This window comes from Sus scrofa, chromosome 12 (assembly GCF_054392235.1).
Source record: "Sus scrofa isolate SSC_HxYL_T2T_F1_AM1 chromosome 12, Sscrofa_HxYL_maternal_Yorkshire_Landrace_v2.0, whole genome shotgun sequence".
Taxonomy (NCBI): domain Eukaryota; kingdom Metazoa; phylum Chordata; class Mammalia; order Artiodactyla; family Suidae; genus Sus; species Sus scrofa.
The window spans coordinates 26932681-26960544 of record NC_139394.1 but is presented as its reverse complement, the minus strand read 5'-3'; the positions used below and the strand labels follow the sequence as shown (position 1 = coordinate 26960544).

The window sequence follows — 27864 nt, the reverse complement described above, 5'->3', positions numbered from 1 at the left end:
TAGGCATTTGATGCCGGGCTGGTCCCTGGGCTCTAAGAAAAAAGACAAATCACCAGCAAAGCTAAAAGAGAGCAACTGCATGGGTTTACAGATTTCATTTTATATGTAAGAGACAAAGGATTGGTATTGAAGCTATAAATCAATCGAGGACAAGTAATCTAACACAGTAAATGAGCAAAGAATATGAGTAGTCACAGAAGACTTTTCAAAAGATGCCCACCCTCACTGGTAATCAGGGAGGCATAAACCAGACCACAGTAAGATACCCTTTAGCCCCCACCAGAGTGGCAAACCCTTCAATGTTCGGTAATACTGTTTGCCAGGCTGTGGGGAAACACAACTCTTGATAGCTACTGCTGGTCACAGCAGCACAGCCTTTCAAGGGCAATTTCTAAAAAAAGCTGAAAATGTCACCCTCTTAACACAATAATTGCATTGTTGAAGATAGAATCATAAAACAGACATCTATACAGTAGATTAAAAGAATTGTCTATATCTATAGGTATCCATGTAAACAGATCTCAAAAACACACTGTTGGGTGGGAGTTTCCGTCACGCCTCAGCAAAAACAAATCTGACTGGTATTCATGAGGACACAGATTTGATCCCTGGCCTTGCTCAGTGGCCTAAGGATCCAGCATTGCTGTGGCTGTTGTGGAGGCCGATAGCTACAGCTTTGATTCAACCTGTAGCCTGGGAACTTCCATATGCCTCAGGTGTGACCCTAACAAAGCAAAAAAACAAAAACACACTGTTGGGCGAAAAAAGAAGGGCACAGTGGTATATTTTTTGCTAAGAACTGTAAACACCTAAGTGTGGTTTATGGACACAAAAAACAAGAAAAACTGGGGTTTTTTTGTTTGTTTTTTTTAGGGCCTCACCTTCAGCACATTGAAGTTCCCAGACCAGGGATCGAATCAGAGCTGCAGCTGCTGGCCTAGCCACAGCCACAGCCACGGCCACACCGGAACCTTAACCCTCTGAGGGGGGGCCTGGGATCAATCCCGTGTCCTCATGGATTCTAGTCAGGTTCATTACTGCTGAGCCACAAGGGGAGCGCCCTATAATCTACTGTTTAAAAGCAAAAGACATGCTCTGACATGACATGCATTCAATTTCTGACAGTGGCTATCTGCCTATCTGAGGGGTGGGTTGGAGGAGGCTTACAAAAGGGATGTCGACTTGATCTATTTCTTTCTTTTATGAACAGTTTTCTAATTTTTTTCTTTTTTTTTTTTTTGGTTTTTGTTTTTGTCTTTTTTAGGGCCGCACCTGTGGAATCTGGAAGTTCCCAGGCTTGGGGTCAAATCAGAGCTGCAGCTGCCGGTCTGCACCACAGACCCAGCAATGCAGGATCTGAGCCATGTCTTTGACCTACACCACAGCTCACAGCAATGCTGGATCCTTAACCCACTAAGCGAGGCCAGGGATCAAACCCACTTCCTCATGGATACTAGTCAGGTTCGTTTCCACTGAACCACAAGAACTCAAGTTCTAATTTCTATGTGCCCACATTGGTGAGTGGCACATTTATGCCAGCAACAACATAACAACTATTGTTCAAGAAAAAGAAGGTGGAGCTCCCTGGCGGCTCAATGGGTTAAGGATCCGGTGTTGTCATTGCTGTGGTTGGGTCACTATTCTGGTGTGGGTTCGACCCTGGCCTGAGAATTTCTGAATGCCATGGGCATGGCCAAAATAATCCCAAACTTGACACCACAAGCACGATTCATAAAATTAGTAAACCAGATCTCATCAAAATTAAAACTTTCTGCTCTGCCAAAGACCCTGTTAAGAGGACAAAAAGGTGAGCTACCGAGTGGGGGAAAATATTTGCAAACTACGTATTTGACAAGTATATCTAGACTGCATAAAGAACTCTGAAAACTCCACAGTAAAAAACCAAACAATCCCACTTGAAAATGGGCAAAAGACATAGATATTTCACCAAAGAGGATATACAGGTGGTGAGTAAGCACGTGAAATTTACTCAACATCATTAGCCATTAGGAAAATGCATATTAATACCGCAATAAGATATCGCCATACACCTACCCGAAGGGGAAAAATTAAAAACAGTGACAACACCAAAGGCTGAAGAGGATGCTGATCACCCATACATTGTTGATGAGAATGTAAAATGGTACAATCATTCTGGAAAACAGGTAGTGTCTGTGCAACTATACATGCAACTACCATGTAAACCAGCAATTGCACTTCAGCGCAATTATCCCCAAGAAATACATTTCGTTGGCCCTCTGAACCCACAGGCTCCATATGCAGACGTGGACCAGAAGATACAGAGAGCTGACTCTACTACAATCCTTTTGGGTTTTGGGTTTTTTGTTTGTTTGTTTGTTTGTTTTTTGCTTTTTAGGGCCACACCCATGGCATATGGAAGTGCCCAGGCTAGGGGTCAAACTGGAGCTGTAGCTGCTGGCCTATACCACAGCCACAGCAACCCAGGATCCAAACCGCGTCTGCGACCTACACCACAGTTCACGGCAATGCCAGATCCTTCACCCACTGAGTGAGGCCAGGGATTGAAACCGCAACCTCATGGTTCCTAGGCGGATTCGTTTCCGCTGCACCACGATGGGAATTCCTACTACAGTCCTTCCATATGAGAGACTTAACCATCACAGATTTGGGTACTGACAGAGGTCCTGGAACCAGTCTCCTGCGAACACCAAAGAGAACCATAAAGAATTATGGTCGCAGATAAATGAAAACATGTTCACACAAAAACCTGAACTGGGAGTTCTCATAATGGCTCAGTGGTTAACGCATCCGACTAGGAACCATGAGGTTGCAGGTTTGATCCCTGGCCTTGCTCAATGGGTTGGGGATCCGGTGTTGCCATGAGCTGTGGTGTAGGTCGCAGACGTGGCTCGGATCTGGCATTGCTGTGGCTCTAACGTAGGCCAGCAGTTACAGCTCCCATTCGACCCCTAGCCTGGCAATTTCCATATGCCGCAGGAACGGCCCTAGAAAAGGCAAAAAGACAAAAAAACAAAACAAAACAAAAACGTGAACTGAATGCTTGTAGCTGCCCAATTTGAAAAAAAACTGGAAACAGGAATTGCCCCTGTGGCACAAAGGGCTGGGGGCATTTCTGCAGTGCCAAGATTTGATCCCCAGCTCGGTACAGTGGATTAAAGAATCTGGTGTTGCCACAGCTACAGTGTAGGTTGCAACCATGCCCCGGATCTGAATTCTGACTTAAGAACTTCATGTGCTGACTGGAGGCCAAAAATAAAAAGAAGAAAGAGGAGTTCCCATTGTGGCGCAGTGGTTAATGTATCCCGTGTTGCTGTGGCTCTGGCGTAGGCTGGCAGCTACAGCTCCGATTAGATCCCTAGCCTGGGAACCTCCATATGCTGCGGGAGCAGCCCAAGAAATGGCAAAGAGACCAAAAAAAAAACAAAAAACAAACAAACAAAAAATACCAGAGTCGAAAAAAGAAGAAAGAAAGAACTGGAAATAACCCGAAGGTCCTTCAGTGGGTGAAGGGTTAGACCAATTCTACATCCATAGCAAGGAATTCTATTTAATGATAAAAAGAAAGGAACCATTGATACACAAAACAACCTGAATGAATCTCGAGAATTATGCAGAGTGGAAAAAAAAAATCCCAAAAGATTGGATAATACAACTCCAATTACATAATATCTTGAAATGACAAATGCTATTAACAGAAAACAAATAAGAGATTGTTAGAAGCTAAGGAGGGGTGGAGATGGGAGAGGAGTAAGTGTGGCTGTAGAAGAGAAACTTGAAGGGTCCTGTGCTGGTGACACTGTATCAGTGGGAACACGGTGGCTGTGATACTGTATTACAGTTTTGCAAGATGTTACCATTGGGGGAAACTGGATAAGGGGTATGTGGGATCTGTTTGTGCTACTGCTTACAACTGCAGGTGAATGTATGATTATCTCAAAATAAAAGTTTTTGAAAAAAAAAAAAATTCTTGGAGTTCCTGTTGTGGCTCAGAGGAAATGGCTCAGAGGAAATGAACCTGACTAGTATCCATGAGGATGCAGGTTTGATCCCTGGCCTCACTCACTGGGTTAAGGATCCAGTGTTGCCGTGAGCTGTGGCGTATGTCACAGATGAGGCTCGGATGTGGCGTTGCTGTGGCTGTGGCGTAGGCTAGCGGCTACAGCTGCAATTCGACCCCTAGCCTGGGAATCTCCATATGCCACAGGTGTGGCCCTAAAAAGACAAAAAAAGAAAAAAAAAGTAAAAAAAAAAAAAAAAAAAAAAAGAAGCTACATACAAGAGTCTATACTTATTCTCTCTAAGATTCAAGAGTAGAAAAACTGATCTATGGAGAGTGTTGTGACATTGGTAGTCTCTGGTTGGGGAAAGGAACTGACTGGAAATGAGGACTGGAGAAATTTCTAGAACTGCGCTGTCTAGATGGTAGTGGTTCTAGAACATTTGAAATGTGGCTGGTCTGAATTGATGTCTTCTGTAAGTGCTAAACACACACCAGATTTGGAAGACGTATGAAATAAAGAATATAAAATATCTCCTTAGCCATGTTTAAAAGATTGGTTACAGGCTGAAATGATGTCTTAGCTCTACCAAGTTACGGAAAATGTGTTGTTAAAATTAATATCGCCTATTTCTCATTACTTTTTATTTTGTTTACTTTTTTCCCCTTTTGTGGCCACACCCACAGCATATGGAAGTTCCTCGGGCCAAGGATCAAATTCAAGCCTCAGCTACAACCTATGCCACAGCTATGGCAACGCCAGATCCTTAACCCACTGTGCTGGCTGGAAATCAAACTGGCACCACCACACAGACAAGCCAGATCATTAACCCACTGAGCCACAGGGGAGCTTCTATTTTATTTATTATTATTATTATTATTATTATTATTATTATTATGGCCATGTCCATGGCATGTGGAAGTTCCCAGGCCAGAGAGCAAACCCATGCCACAGTAGCAACCCAAGCCACAGCAGTGACAACTCCGGATCCTTAACCCACTGTGCCACCAAGGATACCCTCCTATTAATTTTTTTAATATGGCTACTAGAAAACAAAATTATATATGTGGCTCCCATTATATTTCTACTGAACGGCACTGTTTTAGAGTAATGCACAAGTTCTGTTTCTTGGGGTGTTGCATAATGGGTGTATACATTTCTTAATAGCCATCAAGCTGTACACTTAAGATTTGCACATTTTACTGTCTATAATTATACCATAAAGCCCCGTAATCTTTTCACCACCCAATATAGCTTTCCTGAAGGAGTCCACAGCCTGCAAAGGACACAGACTACAAAAAACCCCCAAGTGGTAAGAGCTACAATAAAGATTTTGAAGAGTTCCCTTCATAACTCAGCAGTTAACAAACCCAGAGAGGATCCATGAGGATGTGGGTTCAGTCCCTGACCTCGATCAGTGGGTTAAGGATCCATCCTTGCCATGAGCTTGACGTAAGTTACGGACGTGGCTCAGGGCCTGCGTGGATGTGGCTGTGGCATAGGCAACTGTAGCTCTGATTCAACCCCTAGCCTCAGAACTTCCATATGCCTCGGGTGTGGCCCTAAAAAGACAAATATATATATATATATATATATATATATATATGTATGTATATATATATATATTTTTTTTTTTTTTGAGCAAGGCACTCTATATTTGTGGAAATTTCCATTTTTAGCTCAAATAAAACTGATAGTGGGAGTTCCCATCATGGTGTAGTGGTTAACAAATCCGACTAGGAACCATGAGGTGGCGGGGTTCGATCCCTCGCCTTGCTCAGTGGGTTAAGGATCCAGCGTTGCCGTGAGCTGCGGTGTAGGTTGCAGACGCGGCTCAGATCCCACATTGCTGTGGCTCTGGCGTAGGCCAGTGGCTACAGCTCCTATTGGACCCCTAGCCTGGGAATCTCCATATGCCACGAGAGTAGCCCTATAAAAAAGGCAAAAAGATAAAAAACAAACAAACAAAAAAAAACTGATAGCGAATGTGTGTTTGTGCCTATGTAGAGAAGAACACCGACTCAGAGACCAGGCCCAAAGAACATGGACTCAGAGATCAGGCCCAAAGCCCAGAATGTCCACAGAAATAGTGCAGAGTGCCTCTTGTCCAAGTGGCCTATTTTACAAAGAAACCAAGGTCCAGACAGGGTGAGTAACTTGCCTAAAGCCATACTGAACTAGAAGTGGTAGGGCTGGGATTTTCTGTCCTGTGGTCTAACTCCCAAACTGAGAAGCACGTGTGCCGGTTAGGTTCCCAAAACATGATTCCTAAGCTCGAAACAGCTTGTTTATTTCTGAAGGGAGAGGCGCCTGGTAGCATTATTGGTACCTGCCATTTATCAAGACACTCCCCCAGCCAGGCCCTTTCAAGGGATGAAATTACATCCTATACTTTGGTTTCTTCAACACATGATCGGGGGTTGGGGGGGAGAGCAGCCCTTTATCCCAGCACTCAGCATAAGCACGATGTGTCTGTCAACAGCCAGAGCAGCCCCAGGTTGGTTTAAGTAGACCTGTGTTCTTCCTACTCTCCAGACAGGCTTCTAAGCCGTGGATCTTGGAATAATTGTAGGAATGTCCAAAGCCATTATTGCACAAGCCCTATCATTAATGCAATGGGTTGAAGGTCTCCTTAGAGTCAGGCCACGAATTAAGAATTTTCTGGGAGTTCCCGTCGTGGTGCAGTGGTTAACAAATCCAACTAGGAACCATGAGGTTGCAGGTTCGATCCCTGGCCTCGCTCAGTGGGTTAAGGATCCGGTGTTGCCGTGAGCTGTGGTGTAGGTTGCAGACGTGGCTCGGATCTGGTGTTGCTGTGGCTGTGGTATAGGCCAGTGGCTACAGCTCTGATTAGACCCCTAGCCTGGGAACCTCCATATGCTGTGGGTGCAGCCCTAGAAAAGACAAAAAAAGATGAAAAAAAAAAAAAGATTTTTCTTAAAAAAAAAAAAAAATAGGGAGTTCAGGTTGTGACCTAGTGGTTAATGAATCCAACTAGCATCTATGAGGACTCGGGTTCAATTCCTGGCCTCGCTCAGTGGGTTAAGGATCTGGCATTGCCATGAGCTGTGGTGTAGGTTGCAGCCGTGGCTTGGATCCCGAGTTGCTGTGGCTGTGGCAGGGGCCACCAGCTACAGCTGTGATTCAGCCCCTAGCCTGGGAATCTCCTGTGCCCCAGGTGCAGCCCTAAAAAGACAAAAGACAGGGGAAAAAAAAAAAAAACAAAACATTCTTATGTGACCTCACTTAACTCTCACAACAACACCGTTTACAAACAACAAAGGTCTCAAGTTCAACTGATTCCGGAAGCTACCAGCTAGAAAGTGGTTCTTTGAACACAGATCTGTCTGGCTCCAAAATCTTTGTAGACTGAATAAATAAATAATGTGAGAGATCTTAGCAAGGCTTCATATCCAAGGTTCAAAAGAGTTTAGGGCAAGCAAGCGTTCATACAAGTATATAGACTTCATCCTTCAAACTACAGCCCTGTCATTGGAGATCAGGCTCATATTCTGGGCTCTTTAGAAAGTCTTACCCAGTCCCATTCCTACCAGTCAGATTCTTCCCTGCTTTGATTGACACCCTCCCTGGTACAGCATCCTTACTTCCTTGAATCAGTGGGTCTATGATCTTTCCCTGTAGAGCCCTTTTAGTCAAAGAAGTCACTGAAAACAAGTTCATCCATCCTTGTATCCCCCATTGCACCCGCCACAGTAGACTGCATACCTGCATCATTCACAGATTACAATGTCTAAATTTATAGTTTCTTTTCTTTTTTTTTTTTTGTCTTTTTTTTTTTTTTTGTCTTTTTAGGGTCGCACCTCCACATATGGAGGGTCCCAGGCTAGGGGTCAAATTGGAGCCGTAGCTGCCAGCCTACGTGACAGCCACAGCAAGGCGGGATCCGAGCTGCACCTGTGACCTACACCACAGCTCACGGCAACACCGATCCTTAGCCCAGTAAGGATAGGGATCGAACCTGCATCCTCACGGATACTAGTTGGGTTTGTTAACCACTGAGCCACGATGGGAACTCCTAAACCACTGTTCTTTCTGTCTTTCCCAGCCCTAAGTGCTCGCAATAACCCAGGTGCAGCTGCCTCACAGGCTTCCCCAAGGAATCAGCATGGGATTCCTCCCTCCAAAGCTCCTGGAAGCCCCAGACTAGACCATTTCCCATTCCTGGGGAATAGCGTGTGTGTGGACAAGGGGAAGGGGTTGATAGTTCAGGAGATCTGGAGAGCAATGGACAGCTTCCTCTTTCCTTCTGGGGAAAAAGGGCTCTGGACAGCCCTGACCTTGATGGATAGGGGAGTGTCCAGCAGATCCAGGCACTAGACTTGGGGCTGGGCAGAGCCCAACATTTTGGCAACTGATCTGGAAAGAGGACCAGGTGCAAGAAAGAGGTCACTGAGGAGGGGGTCCTTTCCTCCCTTCAAATCACTTGGAAGTCCTACCTAGACACCACTGGGAGGTTCTTAGGGACCAAGCCTGCCCCAAAGCAAAGGCTGAGAGGAGCAAGCCTTTGTCAATTCAGCAAGTAGGTACCATTAGTGACAACTCCACAGGCTCCTGGCTCAGGTCACATGCTCAAGTCACACAGCAAGTAGGTGGAGGCACTAGGGCTATAACCCAAAGCAGCCTGGCTTCAAAATTCTTGCTTTTTCCTAACAGGCAAAACTAAGGATCTGATAAGGAATAGACATGGGTGCTGGTCAGCAAGAAAGCGAGCTATATGGGACCAGGTCAGAAAGAGCAGAGGACAAAAGTCCAGGAGCTTTCCACACGGCACCCAGAACACGGAGCAGTGGTCATCCTGACTTGTCTCTGTACTAGGCTACAAGTCCCCGGAGGACTGGGTTCTATGACTTTCATAACTACGGCACCCATCAGGGGTTGGTCATGATGAAGGCTCTCGGGAGTATAGGCTGAATGCTTGAGACTCCTGAGGGTTTCCGAGAGGACAGGAGGAGCAAAATCAGGCCAAACGACCAGAGTCAGTAGGGAAGGGCTCATGCACGAGTGCATGGAAAGGATGGGAGGGAATTAGGCCAGATGCTCAGGAAATTCTTCTCTGGACACATGGCTCTCCTCCTGACACAGAGTCAGAAATTTCTCGGAGGCCTAGTACCCCTACCCTAAGGTTACAGGACTGTAGCAAGTAAGGGACCTGCTTTGTTTACACATAAAAAAAAAGTCAAAGGTCCAGAACGATTGCAAAGGTGGCCTGATGTACATCATGAAACATGTACACCCACCCCCGCCCCCGCCCGGAGTCCAGAAGTGAGGCTTGAAGGCTGTGGGGTGGTGATGGCAGAGCTTGCCTAGGAAGGCACTTAGCAGGAGGTCGTGAGTGACGGAGCCAGCAGAGAAGCATTCTCGTCCTCAGAATCCCATCTGCTGACCTTCTTGAGCCACCTCCAGAAAAATCAGGCCCAGCAATCCGAAAGCACTGCATGCTTTCTACCAGCTAGTTCAAAACACTGTGATCTCCAGAGTTCCAGCCAAAGAGGAGTTTGGACCTCCCATCAACTTCCCTCATCTGTTTTTTTTTTTTTTTTTCGTTTTGTTTACACCATGCCGGCAAGACAAGAAACCTCTTCGAGCTTCTCCTCCCTTTTCAATGCCCAGGCCTACATGGCACCTGGGGTCCAAAACCCTGTCCTGACCCCAGAGCCAGTACCTGGCCTAGGTGGGTGGCAGGGCAGGCTCAGTGGTGGCCAGGCCTCCCCCTGCTGGGTGCTAAAGATAAAAGCCACCGCTAATAACTAGCGGGAGCCCAGCCCTGCTTCCCAAACACATTTTCACATCTGCACTCTTAGAGGGAGGTAGTATTGCTTACGCTGCTGCTTTAGAGGCAGCACACTTGCTAGAAAAACACTTCCTTCATCTGCCAGGGCACTTTCCTTCTTCACCAGAGCAGAAGAAAAGAGGCCAAGGAAGCAGCAAGGAGCCCAGCAGGGTTTATCAGCAGCAGAGGAGGAGAGGGGAGACTGCTGAGCTTCAGGACCTGGGGCGCACAAGACGGGGTGGAAGATCCCCAAGTTTAACCATGAAAAGGTTCCAGCTCAGAAGGAGTGTCCTGGGGAGAGAGTCCAGGCCTTGGGCCAGACTGCTAATGGCTCCCACTCCCGGCCATCAGTATGCCCGCGACTGGAAGAATCTAGAGTCTTGAACCAGAACCCAGAGTCTGTGCAGAGTCCCTGCAGCTGCAGCCCCAGCCTGTGTGGGCCAGGCCAGCATTTCCTGTTGCCTAGGTGCCAGATTCAGGGTACCTGCTCTCTCGCCTGTGCTGCCCAGGGGTGCAGCCGCCGCGAGTCTCCCAGCTTGAGTGCCATCTGCCCCCTGCGAGGCTCTGCAGACCGCCCCCCCCCCGCCGCCCCCCGCCCAGGATCCCCACCCAGGGGACTGGCCCGTCCCTTCTCTTCCCGGGGCCGCGTACCTGAGGGGACGGACGCCCCACAGCCTCGCTTCCTGCCAAACCCGGGAGAGGCCGCCCCCGGCCCCCAGCACCTCCGGCCTCCCGGCGCACAGCCTCACGACGCGCAGCATCCCGAGGTAGACGGCCATGGCTCGCGACGTCAGCGTCCCGGCCCGGAGTAAACTTTTAAAGCGCGCCGAGGCGGGGCGAAGCGCGGGGAGGCGGGAGGGTCGCCTCTGCCTATGGGTTGCGGAGAAGTTGGGGCCGGCCGGGGCGGGGCGAGGCGAGGCCCAAACGAGGCGTGGAGGAAGTGCCCGATCCCGGGCCACCTTCCCTGGGACCCGCTTCCCTGCCCCGCCCCCCACCCACCCTCGAAGAATTGCCTTGGTTTCCCCTCTGGACCCGACAGTCCCTGCCGCAGCTCCCGGCAGCTCTCCCCTTCCAACCACTAGGGGCCTGAGTTTGGGGGCGCAGGAACGTGTTGATTTCGTAAAGGGGGAACCAGCGGCGCGGCCAGACGCGTCCATCCCTCCCCCCACCCCCCAAGAGCCGGCTTAGCGCACAGGTCACGTGCTGGTTCCCGGGTTGTGGGCCAGAGGCCAGGGGGAGCCGGTGCGAGGCTCCCCCAGGCCTGCCAGCTGGAGCACAGGGCCCGCGGGGGAGGGGAGGCAGCCGGGACAAAAGGTGCAGCGGGTGAGGACCCCCCCACCCCACCGCGGGGCGAGTCCTGGCTGAGGACAAACGCCAGCTCCAGTTGGTACTCCCGTGTCCCAAGGGGCAGCCTGCGTTCCCTCCCCCTGCCTTGAGCTGCCGGCCCGTTAAGGTGGTGGAAACCTGTGTTTTTCTCCCCCCATCTGCCAGCCCTAGCGGCGGGGTGGGGGCCCTAAGGCACAGTTTCCGCGAGGCTGTCCCTGAATGAGAATGAAAAGCAACTGTGCCAAGGCTCCACCCATCACCCTCTCTCTAACCCCCCAGGCCTTCCTTATGATCCTCTGAGGCCCCAGTGTGTCTGCAGGTTGGAAAGAAGGTGACTATTTATCTCTGGACCTGGCTGGAAAGGTGGTGTTGGAGACCAGAGTGCCTGGTCCACAGTGTCTTGGTGTAGCCTTGACCCTTTTCCAGAGAAGGAGAGGGAGAGCTATGGGGGAAAGGCCCTGGCAGGGTGCTTTCCCCTCTCCTGACCCAGAAGCAGGGATACAGTGGGTCAGGCGGAATGGGTGCTGAGGGCTGAACCTGGCCGGAGGAGACCTTTGCCTTTATCTGGGAACTTTGGCTCCAAACTGAGGTCATGAGAAGGAGGCTATGTTTCCTCTCCCTTTTTTTTTTTTTTTTTTTTTTTTTTTTTTTTGGCCACACACGTGCCACACACGTGGCATACAGAGGTTCCCAGGCTAGGGGTCTAATCAGAGCTGTAGCCGCCAGCCTATACCACAGCAACAGCAACCTGGGATTCCAGCTGCGTCTGTGACCTACACCACAGATCACGGCAACGCCAGATCCTTAACCCACTGAGCAAGGCCAGGGATCAAACCCGCAACCTCATGGTTCCTAGTCGGATTCGTTAACCACTGCGCCACAATGGGGACTCCTGTTTCCTCTCTTTGTGATCCCAAAAGTGACTGTGGATTCCCCCTGAAACCCTGGCTCTTGGGGATGGTCCCCGAACTTCAGCTGCCTGGAAAGGAAGACGGAGAAAGCGAGATGAAGAGGAGCTGGGCTCACAGGGCATATGCCTTCCTAAGAGACTAACTCACAGAGTCTGACAGCTCAGCCCAGGGAATGGGGAGTAGCCCAGGAGTGGGTACCCGAACTGCTCAGCAGGCTTTGCTACTAGCTTGCTGGATGACCCTGGGGAAGTCATTTCTCCTCTCTGGGCCTGTGAAGCGAGAGGTGGGCACTGCTCTGGCAGGCCTTTGTGAATGCGAGTTCCCGTGGTAGCACAGAACCAGATGTAGTGTCTGTGAGGAAGTGGGTTCAGTTCCTGGCCTCGCTCAGTGGATTCAGGATCCAGCGTTGCCTTGAGCTGTGGCATAGGTTGCAGATGCGGCCCCAACCCAGTGTTGCTGAGGCAGTGGAGGCTGTGGCATAGACCGGCAGCTGCAGCTCTGATACAGCCCCTAGCCTGGGAACCTCCATACGCCACAAGTGCAGCCATAAATTTTTTTTTAAATGTGAATGGATGTGCCATTGATGGTTAAAATAGTAAATTTCATTTATGTCTACTTTACCACAATTTTTAAAAAACGGCTCTCTTTGGAATGAAAGGAGGGAGGAAGCAGAGAACTACTTTTTTGTTTAAAAAGCCATTTTCTTGTTTTATTTTCCTAAGACGCTGTACATGTTTTCTCTTAATAAGTTTTCAAAGTAACAGCCCAGGAGTTCCCATCGTGGCACAGTGGTTCATGAATCCACGAGGTTGTGGATGATCCCCGGCCTCACTCAATGGGTTAAGGATCCAGTGTTGCTGTGAGCTGTGGTGTAGGCCACAGACATGGCTCGGATCCCGTGTTGCTGTGGCTGTGGCATAGGCCAGCTGGTTAGACCCCTAGCCTGGGAACCTCCATATGCCTCGGGAAGGGGCCCTAGAAAAGATAAAAAGACAACAACAACAGCAACAACAAAGTAACAGTCCAAGAGAGGCATCCTGACTAGTGCTATTGATCATTTACAGAGACGAGCGTGTTTCATGAGGCTTTCAACGAATGCCAAGGTGTTACATAGGCCTGCAGTTGGCCTCAGAGTCAGGTCTGGGAAGAATCCAGCTCTGCTGCTTTTTCCTCTCAATGACCTTGAGCAAAGTTCTTTTCTCTGCTGTCATTTTCCAGAGCTGTCTGTTGTAAATGACGGTTTCCAAGTAGTACATGAAACATGTTTCTTTTAAAGAAATTTCTTCACCGTATGTCTGGGGAAGGAGCTATCTAATAAGAAATGCAGCAGTCTTGAAGGAAAGATGGGAAAAAAGGAAAGGCTGCTGGCAGCCCATGCCGAAAGAGGAGGATGTGGAAGGAAGTTTTAATTTTAAAAGAAGAGATGAAAGTGACTTCATACATAATGTTGTTTATACTCTGCCCGTCAGATCCAGGATCCAACACTGAAAGCAAAACAAACCAAAAAAAAAAAACCCACCAAGGCTGATGAAGATTGTTCTAAAAAGCAATGCTACCGATATTCAAACTGAAAGTGAAAATACAGAACTTGTTTGGAACTGCTCGGTCAAGTAAAATTATTTTGATCACAACTGCTAATTGATGGCAGGCACAGGGAGACATGATCTTAAACTATCAGTATTTTCTCGCTGACAGCTCAAAATGGAAAAAATTAAGTAAGCCGCAATCCCAGCACTTGCCAAAAGTTGTGAAAGCCTTGCTTTCATAGAGTGTAAGACCTAAAAAAAAAAAAAAAAAAGAGAGAGAGAGAGAGAGAGAGAGTGTGTGTGTGTGTGTGTGTGTGTGTGTGTGTGTGTGTGTGTGTGTGTTGGGGGATGGGGTGGTACAAAAATCTTTCTCTAGATGACATAATTCTTAACTTTTCTTGGGTCAAAAGCTAAAGTCAAGTCTTGTAAAGTCTTTTTTTTTTTTTTTTTTTAAGTCTTGTCAAATCTTGAATGAGACCCATTGTTATCAGACCAAATCTAATTTATCTTCCTTTACTCCATCATCGGTTCAATAGACATTCAAAGAGTGCTCACTAGGTACAAGGTTGGGACCTCAGGGTCCAGACAGCACAGGTGTAGTAGAGAACACCAACCCTGAGACTGATGATGGCATATAGTGTGGCCAGTACCGTGGGAGAAGGGGGACAGAGGACTGGACAGAGGTGTGTCACCTAGAGATCTGAGCTGAGCGAGTAGTGTATTAGTTTCCTAACACTGTTGGAATGCATTACACGAGTTTAGCAGCTTAAAAGAACAGAAATTTAAGGAGTTCCCTCTGTGGCTCAGCGGTTAACAAACCGGACTAGGATCCATGAGGATGTGGGTTTGATCTCTGGCCTTGAGCGTTGGGTTAAGGATCCAGGGTTGCTGTGAGCTATGGCGTGGGGCGTAGATGTGGCTCAGATCTTGCGTTGCTGTGGCTGTCTGTGGCCAGCAGCTGCAGCTCCAATTCGACCCCTAGCCTGGGAACCTCCATATGCCACAAGTGTGGCCCTAAAAAGTAAAAAAAAAAGAAAAAAAGAAATTTATTCTCTTATAGTTCTGGGGGCCAGAAGTATGAATTGACTTATAGGGGACTAAAATCAAAGTGTTGGCAGGGCTGTTTCTTTATGGAATGGTTCCTTGTCTCTTCTAGCTCCAGGCATCTTTTTTTTTTTTTTTTTTCTGTCTTTTCTAGACTGCACCTGTGCCATATGGAGGTTCCCAGGCTAGGGGTCCAATCAGAGCTGTAGCCGCCCACCTACGCCAGAGCCACAGCAATGTGGGACCCGAGCTGCATCTGCGACCTACACCAAAGCTCACGGCAACGCCAGATCCTTAACCCACTGAGCAAGGCCAGGGATCAAACCCGCAACCTCATAGTTCCTAGTCAGATTCATTAACCACTGAGCCATGATGGGAACTCCCAGGCATCATTCTTATTTCTGTCCTCTTGGTCACAGCGTATCCTATGCTGTGGCAACCCTGGATCCTGTTAACCCACAGGCCAAGGATCAAACCCACACCTCTGCAGTGACCAGAGCTGTTGTGGTCAGATACTTAGCCCACTGCACCACAGCGGGAACTCCCTCTACCCTTCTTATAAGGACACTTGTGATGACATTTAAGGCTTCCCTGGATAATCCTAAGAAATCTCTCCATCTCAAGATCTGTAACTCAATCACATCTGAAAAATCCTTTGCCCTATAAAGGTAACATATTCACAGGTTCCAGGGATCAGGAATGGATAACTTTGGGAGCCATTATGCAGCCCAGATAGGAGTGAGAGAGAAGGGGGCATACAGTGTTTGGAGGTGCTAACCTGCTGTGTCCCCCTTTGCCTGGAAAAGCCATAAAGCTATTCTTTTCTCCTTCATCCAAAACTCTGTCAGTTCACCAGTGAGCACTGAGGCCAAGTTTCAGCAACAGTGACAGCCACCTCCCAGCGGTGGCTTTAAGGTTCTCCCACATCCGAGTAGGTTGGCTCCTTGGATACTTAGTCTTTTAGAAACTTTTATCTACTTTCTTTTTTCCCTTCTCCCTCTCTCCCTTCCTCCGTCCTTCTTTCTTTCCTTTCTCTGCAACCACCATGTGCTAAGAACTGTGCTGGGGCTGAAGAGAAATTAGTAAGAAGAACAGACTCTGCCCTCATGGGGTTCATAGTCTAGAAAGGGTGAGTGGGGGCAGATAATTAAACAATTAAATAGGGAGTTCCCATTGTGGCTCAGCAGAAAGGAATCTGACTAGTATCCATGAGGATGCTGGTTCTATCCCTGGCCTCGTTTAGTGAGTTAAGGATCCGGTGTTCCTGTGAGCTGTGGTGTAGGTCACAGATGCAGACTGGATCCCAAGTTACTGTGGCTGTGCCATAGTCCAGCAGCAACAGTTCCAATTCGACCCCTAGTCTGGGAACTTACGTATGCCACAGGCGCAGCCCTAAAAAGACAAAAAAAAAAAATTAAATAAGCTAATTTTAGATTATCATCAGTGTGAAACAAGGTGAAAAGACCGTGAGTAAATAATTAATAATACAAACATAATTGTTTAGTCTCATATAAATGAGGCTATCCTGCAATAGGTGTATTAAAAGAAAAGAATTAATGAAAATAATAACTTCTAAGTTTTTTTTTTTTTTTTTTGTCTTTTTGCCATTTCTTGGGCCACCCCCACGGCATATGGAGATTCCCAGGCTAGGGGTCTAATCGGAGCTGTAGCTGCCAGCCTACACCACAGCCACAGCAACACTGGATCCTTAACCCACTGAGCAAGGCGAGGGATCTAACCCGCCACCTCATGGTTCCTAGTCAGATAAGTTAACCACTGAGCCGCGACGGGAACTCCCTAAGTTCCTTATTAAATTTTGTAACATGGCTAATACATAGAAAACATATAAAAATCACTAGGACCAGAGTTCCCATCGTGGCTCAGTGGTGAAAGAACCTGACTAACATCCATGAGGACACAGGTTCAATCCCTGGCCTCTCTCAGAGGGTTAAGGATCTGGTGTTGCTGTGAGCTGTGGTGTAGGTCACAGAGGCGGTTCAGATCCCAAGTGGCTCTGGCTGTGGCATAGACCGGCGTCGATAGGACCCTTAGCCTGGTAACCTCCATATGCCACAGACATGCCTTAAAAAAAAAAGACAAAAAAAAAAAAATCACTGGGACCAACATTAATGTTGAAAGATGAGCTGAAGAAATAACATTATGAAGCCACTGGTGGGAAGAAAAAATACTTTAGGAATTCCTGCTGTGACTCAGCAAGTTAAGAACTTGACGTTGTATCCATGAGGATACAGATTCAACCCCTGGCCTTGCTCAGTGGGTCAAGGTATCTGGCATTGCTGCAAGCTGTGGCATAGCTCACAGATGCAGCTTGGATCAGATCCCATGTTGCCATGGCTGTGCTGTAGGCTGGCAGCTGCAGCTCCAATTTGACCCCTAGGAGTTCCCATCGTGGCTCAGTGGTTAACAAATCCGATTAGGAACCATGAGGTTGTGGGTTCAATCCCTGGTCTTGCTCAGTGGGTTAAGGATCTGGCGTTGCCGTGAGCTGTGGTGTAGGTTGCAGATGTGGCTTGGATCCCGTGTTGCTGTGGCTCTGGTGTAGGCCAGCAGCTACAGCTCCAATTAGACTCCTAGCCTGGGAACCTCCCTATGCTGCAGGGGCAGCCCAAGAAATGGCAAAAAGACCAAAAAAAAAAAAAAAAAAAAAAGGAGTTCCCACTGTGGCTCAGTGGTTAACGAACCCAAATAGTATCCATGAGGACGAATGTTCGATCCCTGGCCTTGCTCAGTGGGCTAAGGATCCAGTGTTGCTGTGGCTCTGGCGTAGGCCGGTGGCTGCAGCTCCAATTCGACCCCTAGCCTGGGAACCTCCATATACCGTGGGAGCGGCCCAAAGAAATAGCAGAAAGACAAAAAAAAAAAAAAAAAAAAAAAAATTTTATTATAGTTGATTTACATTGTTCTGTCATTTCCTCCTATACAGCCAAGTGACCTAGTCATACCTATATACATTTTCTTTTTCTTATCTTTCATCATGTTCCATCACAAGTGATTAGACATAATTCTATGTGCTATACAGCATAACTTTTTTTTTTTTTTTTTTTTTTTTTTTTTGTCTTTTTAGGGCCATACCCAAGGCATACAGAAGTTCCCAGGCTAGGGGTCAAATCGGAGCTGCAGCTGCCAGCCTCTGCCACAGCTACGGCAACACTGGATCTGAACTGCATCTGCAGCCTATGCCAGAGCTTGTGGCAATGCCAGATCCTTAACCCGCTGAGCGAGGCCAGGGATCCAACCCACAACCTCTTGGATACTAGTCAGGCTCTTAACTCACTGAGCCACAACAGGAACTCCCTGTTCACAATTTTTTTAAAAAGTAAATTTCAATTTTCAAGTTGTCTCAGGCACACTAGGAACAGTGTTAAAGGAAAAGAAAGAGGAATATTTGAAACTTGTTACCATGGTTTCCAGATATACTTGAAAGTCCTGTATCTCAATTGTAACTTGAGACGCTACTAAATTGACAATTAGAGGCCTTCCCCTTCTCTGTTAAGTGCTAATTGTTGCTGTTTTTATTATTCAGAAATCTTTAGCACTTGAGGGAGTTCCCGTCGTGACGCAGTGGTTAACGAATCCGACTAGGAACCACGAGGTTGCGGGTTCGGTCCCTGCCCTTGCTCAGTGGATCAAGGATCCGGCGTTGCCGTGAGCTGTGGTGTAGGTTGCAGACGCAGCTCGGATCCCGCGTTGCTGTGGCTCTGGCGTAGGCCGGTGGCTACAGCTCCGATTCCACCCCTAGCCTGGGAACCTCCATATGCCGCGGGAGCGGCCCAAGAAATAGCAACAACAACAACAACAACAAAAAAAAAAAAAGACAAAAAAAAAAAAGAAATCTTTAGCACTTGAAAGGAAATTCCCAGCTCTACCTCCTGGTATTGCCAGTGCTATTGGAAGTCAAACATCTGCTTTCTGCTGCCTTATTTTATATACCCAATAGGTTTATGGGATTTTGTTTATGTTTTTTTGTGGGTTTTTTTTTTTTTTTTTTTTTACGGTCATACCTGCAGCATACAGAAGTTCCCAGGCTAGGGGCTGAATGGGAGCTGTAGCTGCAGGTCAACACCACGGCCACAGCAATGAGAGATCCGAGCCATGTCTGTGACCTACATCACATCTCACAGGAACACCGGATCCTTAACCCACTGAGCGAGGCCAGGGATCAAACCTGCAACTTCATGGTTCCTAGTCAGATTTGTTTCCGCTGCACCACAGTGGGAACTCCCAGTTTATGGGATTTTTAAATGTTGACTAGGATTAATTATCCTGGCACTCCCTGAAATTCCTCACTTACCTTCTTCTTTATCCACACATAAGTGCTTATTTATTTGCATTTAGTTTGTTCCCTATAAATAGCTTTTAAAATGAGAGAGAGGAGTTCCTGTCATGGCGCAGTGGTTAACGAACCTGACTAGGAACCATGAGGTTGGGGGTTCGATCCCTGGCCTTGCTCAGTGGGTTAAGGATCCGGCGTTGCCGGGAGCTGTGGTGTAGGTTGCAGACACGGATCCTGTGTTGCTGTGGCTCTGGCGTAGGCCGGCGGCTACATCTCCAATTGGACCCCTAGCTTGGAAAACCCCCATGTGCTACGGGAGCGGCCCAAGAAATGGCAAAAAGACAAAAAATAAAAAAATAAAAAATAAGAGACAGAGAGAATCAGAGAAGAAACTGAGGACAGCCAATGGGATGTTATGGGGAAATATATCTAATGAGAATGTGGAGAAAGTGCAAGCAGAAGGCAGGAAGCACACACATTCTGGAAGTTGCTAGAATGTTATGGGAGTGTTTTTGGAAGTAGTGGGAGGCAAGGCAGGGTCTTATGAGAGAGGCAGGTAGAGTGTATAATGACTATGGATTTTTTTTTTTTTTTTTTTGGTCTTTTTAGGTTGGTTGGCACATGCGACATATGGAGGTTCCCAGGCTAGGGGTCAAATCAGAGCTGGAAGATGCCGGCCTACACCACAGCCACAGCAATGCAGGATCCAAGCTATGTCTGTGACCTACATGACAGCTTACGGCAACGTTGAATCCTTAACCCACCAAGCAAGGCCTGGGATCGAACCTATGTCCTCATGGATGCTATTCAGTTTCATTAACCACTGAGCCACAACGGGAACTCCAATTCTGGATTTTATTTCCATCTAAGCCCTTAGCTAGCATGAGACATGTGGTAGGTACTCAGTATATTTTGGATGATTTGAGTCAAATGAATGATTCAAACAAAAAATATTCTTAGAATGCCTTTATACGTTTGTTGGAGGTATAAATAGAAAAAAAAAAATCTCCATTTTGATGCCAGAAAGTTGCTACCAGTATCTGGGTTCTTGTTCATGGAGCCAAAGAATGAACTTCTCGAACACACAGGCTGTAAGCAACCAAAGTCTTTATTACAGGAAAGCCAAAAGCTCCCAGGACAGGCTGGCAGGGGGAAGAAGAGAACCCTCTCTCTATTGTCTTATAGGGGTTTTTATTCTTTAAAGATGGGGGGACATCAGAGGTCCCAATGTGGCTCAGTGGTTAATGAACCCAACTAGCAACCATGAGGACAAGGGTTCAATTCCTGGCCTCGCTCAGTGGGTTAAGGATCCGGCGTTGCCATGAACTGTGGTGTAGGTCGCAGATGCAACTTGGATCCCGAGTTGCTGTGGTTGTGGCTGTGGCCAGTGGCTACAGCTCTAATTGGACCCCTAGCCTGGGAACCTCCATTTGCCAGGGTGTGGCCCTAAAAAGACAAAAAACAAAAAAAATGGGGGATACCAATGTGGGGTCCAGAAAGATGTGGTTTTCTCCCATTGGCTTTGTGCAGTTACCTATATCAGTCCTTGTCCAATAGGGGTCTTAGAGGTGGAAATGTACCGAAAGTTTTATGGTTTCTTTGCCCTTCTCTTCCTTAGACTGAGTCACCATTCCTCTCATTCCTTTTCTATCAGTTGAATGGTTTAGAGATTAATGTCCACCTGGACATAAAACACATACACTCCCTCTAGGGAACAAGGCCTGTGGGGACGATATTCCCTAGAGTCCCTAAGCCACAAATGTTAATCAATGGCCATATCAAAGAATGCATCAAAGCCCATGCTTCTCCACTAACCACCTGCGTTATTATCCTGCTTCAATTTGGTGGTATTCAAACTCTATGACTAAGAAGCTAGGCCTCTCAAGGACTGGGCAGTGTGTCAGGATACTTCCAGATGCTGGTACCATGACCTAAACTCATCCATCCTATCCCTCTGTCATTCTCTGGGTGCAAGCAATATCTTCCTGATGGTCCCACCATGGCAGTTCCAGGCTTCAGCAGCAGAGAAGCACAGCAGCCTTTGATTGATAAGAAAAGCCTTTCTTTTGGGCTCCCAGCAGACTCCCTGGGGTTCAATCATTGTTATCCCTGCCAACAATTCTTTTTTTTTTTTGTCTTTTTGCCATTTCTTGGGCCGCTCCTGCAGCATATGGAGGTTCCCAGGCTAGGGGTCGAATCAGAGCTGTAGCCACCGGCCTATGCCAGAGCCACAGCAACGCAGGATCCAAGCCACATCTGCAACCTACACCACAGCTCACGGCAACACCGGATCGTTAACCCACTGAGCAAAGGCAGGGACCAAACCCGCAAGCTCATGGTTCCTAGTCAGATTCGTTAACCACTGCGCCACGACGGGAACTCCCCTGCCAACAATTCTAAACGCAAAGGGCATGGGGCCGCCACAGGGCATCCGTGGAAAGAGCTCACTCTTGGTCAGCGTGATCAGACAAGTATTTCTGGAGGAGGTGGCATCTAGATTGGGCCTCGAAGGATGAAAAGGATGGTGACAGTGGCAGGGGACGAAAGGGCATTCAAAGATGAATGGGAACATGCAAGAGGCAATTCTTAGGTGGAAACTAAAAGGAAGGCCTAGAAAAGACCAAGTCCCCATGACTCACTGACCCACCCAGACCCAGACCTGCAGTCTCCACTTTATCGGACCTCCACAGGTAAAACAACCAAGCCTATGAAGTGGTTGACTCTCCAAGGACAAAGACAGACCCAAGGAGAAAGTTAAATTTTATACCATGATCTCAACCGCCATCCCAGTACATGACCCCCTGCCTATAAAACCTGCTGCTTCCCCACAGCAGGGGGCCTGCCTCAGTTTTACTTGCTCAGGGCTCCCAGCCACTCTGTTGGTCAATAAACCCTGCTGTCGATCTCACCGCTCCAGCCTCTGCCCTAACAAAAACGAGTTCATTGGTTTTATAGGAATTTTGGGGGGCCACACCCATGATGCATGGAAATTCCTGGGCCAAGGAGCAAACCTGCACCACAGCAGGGACTCCCAGCTGCTTCAGTCACAACACCGGATCTTTAACCAGCTGCACCACAAGGGAACTCTCAGGAATTATTATTATTATTTTCTTTTTTTGGTCTTTTTGCCTTTTCTAGGGCCATGCCCATGGCATATGGAGGTTCCCAGGCTAGGGCTTGAATCAGAGCTGTAGCCGCCAGCCTACACCACAGCCACAGCAACACAGAATCCAAGCCACATCTGCAACCTACACCACAGCTCACGGCAACGCTGGATCCTTAACCCACTGAGCAAGGCCAGGGATCGAACCTGCAACCTCATGGTTCCTAGACAGACTCACCAACCTCTGAGCCACGACAGGAACTCCAGGAATTGTTTCTTTTAATGCCCTCTAGGGACTAAGAACTTTGCATATTCTTTCCCATTTAGTCCTTATTAAAAATAGAGCTTCCTGGAATTCCCATAGTGGCTTGGCAGGTTAAGAACCCAACTAGTATCCATGAGGATTCTGGTTTGATCCCTGGCCTTGCTCAGTGGGCTAAGGATCTGGCTCTGCTGCAAGCTCGGATCTGGCATTGCTGTGGCTGACATCATGCTGGGTAATTGGTGAAATCTGAATAAGGTCCATAGGGCGATAATAGTATTGATGAGTATTAACTTAATTTTTATAACTATCCTGTGGTTATATAAGATATTTCCTGGAGTTCCCGTCGTGGCGCAGTGGTTAACGAATCCAACTAGGAACCATGAGGTTGCGGGTTCGGTCCCTGCCCTTGCTCAGTGGGTTAACGATCCGGCGTTGCCGTGAGCTGTGGTGTAGTTTGCAGAAACGGCTCGGATCCCGCGTTGCTGTGGCTCTGGCGTAGGCCGGTGGCTACAGCTCCGATTCAACCCCTAGCCTGGGAACCTCCATATGCCGTGGGAGCGGCCCAAGAAATAGCAACAACAACAACAACAACAAAAAGACAATAAGACAAAAAAAAAAAAAAAAAAAAAGATATTTCCTTGTACTTGGAAGAGACACTGATGTATTCATGGATAAAGGGATAGCATGTCTGCAACACACTCTTAAATAGTTCAGAAACATTATATATTTCTGTAGTAAAATGTTACCTTGGGCAAATCTGGGTGACGAATATCCAGGAATTCTTCCTTCTACCCATGCAACTTTTCTGTCAGTCTGAAATAATGTCAAAACTTCAAAAAAATTTTTTTTCGGCCATGCACACAACATGTGGAATTTCCAGGGCCAGGGATCTAAGCCGAGCCACAGCAGCAACTCGAGCAACAGCAGTGACAATGCTGGATCCTTAACCCATTGAGCCACTAGGGAACTCCGAAGTTTTAAAAATTTGAAAAATGAGATAAAGCCATGCATCCTATTCAGTGACTTACATTTTCCTTTGTTTGTTTTTGTCTTTTTAGGGCCGCACCCAAGGCATATGGAAGTTCCCAGGCTAGGGGTTGACTCTGGAGCTGGAGCTGCCAGCCACAGCCACAACAGTGCTAGATCTGAGCTTCCTCTACAACCTACACCACAGCTTACAGCAGTGCCGGATCCTTAATCCACTTAGCAAGGCCAGGGACTGAACCCACATCCTCATGGATACTAGTCGGGTTCATTACCACTGAGCCACTATAGCAACTCTGAATTTTCGCTTGAACATGTTACAACAAACATTTTTTTTCTCACGTCAGTGTATATAGTTCTATGCATTCTCTTTAATGGCTGCGTAATGTTCTGCAGAGAAAATCCATTGTGTAGACACATTCTAATTTGTTCAACTACTTCCTCTTTGATAGATTTGACTTTATTTTATTTTATTTCTTGTCTTTTGCCTTTTCTAGGGCTGCTTCAGGGGCATATGGAGGTTTCCAGGCTAGGGGTCTAATCAGAGCTGTAGCCGCCAGCCTACACCACAGCCACAGCAACACTAGATGGATTTGACTTTAAATACAATGTTAATTATACGTTAAGGACATTTATATCTGTTTCCTGACTCGCTATGTTGTTCCATTGATACCTTTCCATGACAATGCTTTACTATTTTCGAGTTTTCTTATCTGGTTGGACAGGACCCCCATGGCTGTTCGTTAATTTCAGATGGGAGGGCAATTCTCCCATATTTGCCCTCCCATTTAAATTAGATTGTTGCGGAGCAGAGTTCCTGTGGTAGCGCAGTGGTTAACAAATCTGACTAGGAACCATGAGGTTGCAGGTTCGATCCCTGGCCTTGCTCAGGGGGTTAAGGATCTGGCGTTGCCCTGACCTGTGGTGTAGGTTGCAGACGTGGCTCGGATCTGGCGTGGCTGTGGCTGTGGTGTAGGCCAGTGGCTACAGCTCCGATTCGACCCCTAGCCTGGGAACCTCCATATGCCACAGGAGCGGCTCTAGAAAAGGCAAAAAAACAAAAAACAAAAAAAGCAAAAAATTAGATTGTTGCCTTTTGCCTTGTTGCAGCAGAGAGAGCAAGACGGGTCACCAGCAGCTCTGCTGGAGCCATCCGAGAAAATTTGGCCAGGGTTCTCGCTCTTGCCAAGTCTGCTCATACTGGCATGGTCTGATCCAGAAATACGGCCTCAATATGTGCTGCTGGTGCTTCTGCCAGTACTCGAAGGATATTGGCCTAAGTTGGACTAAGTGAGCTACCTTGGAAGTTCCCTTCGTGGCTCAAGTGGTTAACGATTCTGACTAGGAACCATGAGGTTGCGGGTTCAATCCCTGGCCTTGCTCAGTGGGTTAGGGATCCAGCGTTGCTCTGAGCTGTGGTGTAGGTCGCAGAAGCTGCTTGGATCTGGCGTTGCTGTGGCTGTGGTGTAGGCCAGCGGCTACAGATCCTATTAGACCCCTAGCCTGGGAAACTCCATATCCCGCAGGAGCAGCCCTAGAAAAGGCAAAAAGACCAAAAAAAAAAAAAGCACATGAGCTTCCTTGAATGGGTCATCCAGAACATCTACCTTATGCAGAAACAATACTAGTTTTTTGTATATAAAAAAAATTTGGAGCTCCCATCGTGGCTCAGTGGTTAACTAATCTGACTAGGAACCGTGAGGTTGTGGGTTCAATCCCTGGCCTCACTCAGTGGGTTAAGGATCTGGTGTTGCTGTGAGCTGTGGTGTAGGTCACAGATGCAGCTCAGATCCCAAATTGCTATGGCTGTGGTGTAGGCCGGAAGCTGTAGCTCCGATTAGACCCCTAGCCTGGGAACCTCCATATGCCTCAGGTGTGGCCCTAGAAAATAAAAAAATTAAAAAAAAAATTAACCCCCCCAAATGAAATAAAATAAATTAGATTTTTTCCTTCTTGTATGCACTTTCAGATCATTTTTTCCTGGTTCTAAAACAAAAACAAAAATCTTGTCGGGATTTCTAATTGCGATTGCTTCAGATTTGAAGTTTACTTTGTGCTCATGTATAGGAATGTGGTGTATCTCTCTACAAGTGTTGAAAGCAAGTCTGTGTAATTAAGTAAGCAATAGACACAGAGACCATTTGCGTTAAAAAGTACTTTGGGGCCTTCAATCTTCAAGGACTCTCCGAGTTGGCCTTTTTTGCAGCCAACCTCCAGCTGTAGGGTGAACCATGAAAGGGGCCAGCTGCCCTCAGAACCTTGAAAGGGGTCAGCTGCCCTCAGATATCCTGCATGGGCCCTTCCCATCTTGCCCCAATGGGTCCTTGAAACACTTTCCCATTTTATTTATTTATTTATTTAGTCTTTTTGCCTTTTCTAGGGCCGCTTCCACGGCATATGGAGGTTCCCAGGCTAGGGGTCCAATCAGATCTGTAGCTGCCAAGCCTACGCCACAGCCACAGCAACGTGGGATCCGAGCCACTTCTGCAACCTGCACCACAGCTCACAGCAATGCTGGATCCTTAACCCACTGAGCAAAGCCAGGGATCCAACCTGCAACCTCATGGTTCCTAGTCGGATTCATTAACCACTGCACCACGACAGGAACTCCTATTTATTTACTTCTTGACCTTACCTGTGGCATGTGGAAGTTCCCAGGCCAGGGATTGAACCCACCCCACAGCAACGACCAGAGCCACAGCAGCGACACCACCAGATCTTTAACTGCTAGGCCACCAAGGAATTCCTGTGACTGTCCTTAAATAGAGAGTTGACTTCTCTGAGCCTTAAGGACTTCCTTTGTAAAACTTCCTTGTACGAGTTAAAATAAATAATAGCTGTAAATCTCAGTCCTATGTGCACAGAATGCTTTTACATATGTTACTCTGATGTTATCACACCCAAAGGTACACCCGCACAGCCCTGCATGTTCACACACAGATTTTGTTTGTATGTTTTTTGTTTTTTGCTTTTTAGGGCCACACCCGAGGCATATGGAGGTTCCCAGGCTAGGGGTCGAATCAGAGCTGCAGCCACTGGCCTACACCACAGCCACAGCAATGAGAGATCTGAGCCACGTCTGTGACCTATGCCACAGCTCACGGCAACGCTGGATCCTTAACCCACTGAGCGAGGTCAGGGATCGAACCCGCATCCTCATGGTTCCTAGTTGGATTCATTTCTGCTGCACCACAAAGGGAACTCCCGACACACACACATTTCAATCTGTATGTATTAGGGCGCTTTATTCTTTCTACCTCCTATAATCATTATTTGTGTAGGCTCCTGGGGTGGGGGTAGGGAAAATAGGATGTAGTGAAAAGAAACAGGATTTGGAATAAAAAAACTGGTGGTGTTCCCATTGCGGCTCAGCAGGTTAAGAGCCAGACATGGTGTCTGTGAAGTTGTGGGTTCCATCCCTGGCCTTGCTCGGTGGGTTAAGGATCAGGCATTGCCACAAGCTGCAGTGTAGGCCACAGATGCTGCTCCATCCAGTGTTGCTGTGGCTGTGGCGTAGGCCAGCAGCAGAAGCTCCCATTCAACCCCTAGTGAGGGAACTTCCATATGCCGCAGGCGTGGCTGTAAAAACAAAACAAACCAAAAACAGAATATAAAAATTTGGGTGTTTCCCTCAACCAGCTATGTGATTGAGGTCAATTTATTCCTCCTTCATAAAAGGGATATAACAATAAAATGTGCCCCATGGTCTCTTCATATGCAGAATCAAAATAAGAATGGGTGCTCAAGGAATTCCCATTGTGGCTCAGTGGGTTGAGAACCCGACATTGTGTCCCTGAGGATGCAGGTTTGATCCCTGGCCTTGCTCAGTGGGTTAAGGATCCAGTGTTGCCGTAAACCACCACCTAGGTTGAGGATGTGCTTGGATCTGGCATTGCTGTGGCTGTGGCATAGGCTCCAGTTGCAGTTCCAATTCCACCCCTATCCTGGGAACTTCCGTATGCCACAGGTGCGTTTCTAAAAAGAAAAAAAGAATGGATGCTCAAGGGCTTTAGAGGTTGCCCAGTGCTAATATAGCATTACCCCAACTGCCTTTGTCTATTTCCCAGGAGCCCAGAGTATTGTGCCTTCCTAGGGATGGGGAGCAGTACGCACAATGATTTGTTAATTGAGTAGGCCCCTGAACTGACTTCATTGGTTCTTCATAGATCCCCTCTCCATTTCGAAAATAAGACAGGAGTTCCCATCGTGGTACAGTGGGTTAAAGATCCAGCGTTCCCATGAGCTGTGGTATAGGTCGCAGACATGGCTCGAATCTGGCATTGCTGTGGCTGTGGCTGTGGCCGGCAGCTGTAACTCTGATTCGACCCCTAGCCTGGAAACTTCCATATGCCTTGTGTGCAGCCCTAAAATGCAAAAACAAAACAAAACAAAAATAAGCCAACTGAAGTCTGGAGTGGGTGACGTGTTTCATGCATTCATTCGACAGATTTTTTTTTTTTTTTTTGTCTTTTTGCCTTTTCTAGGGCTGCTCCCATGGCATGTGGAGGTTCCCAGTCTAGGGGTCTAATCAGAGCTGTAGCTGCTGGCCTACGCCACAGCCACAGCAACGCGGGATCTGAGGCGCGTCTGCAACCTGCACCACAGCTCACAGCAACGCT

At 47.5% G+C, this 27864-nt stretch overlaps 1 protein-coding gene across 1 annotated transcript in view; it reads right to left on the bottom strand.

Moving 5' to 3' along the window:
- The window catches only part of ACSF2 (acyl-CoA synthetase family member 2), a 38125-nt gene extending 27541 nt beyond the window's left edge, over positions 1-10584 (bottom strand). The window contains exon 1 of the mRNA XM_003131573.5: positions 10444-10584. Within this exon, the coding sequence (XP_003131621.4) occupies positions 10444-10571 (128 nt within the window). The 5' untranslated portion in view covers positions 10572-10584. The remainder of the gene's footprint in view (positions 1-10443) is intronic.
- Positions 10585-27864: the final 17280 nt, after the last annotated feature.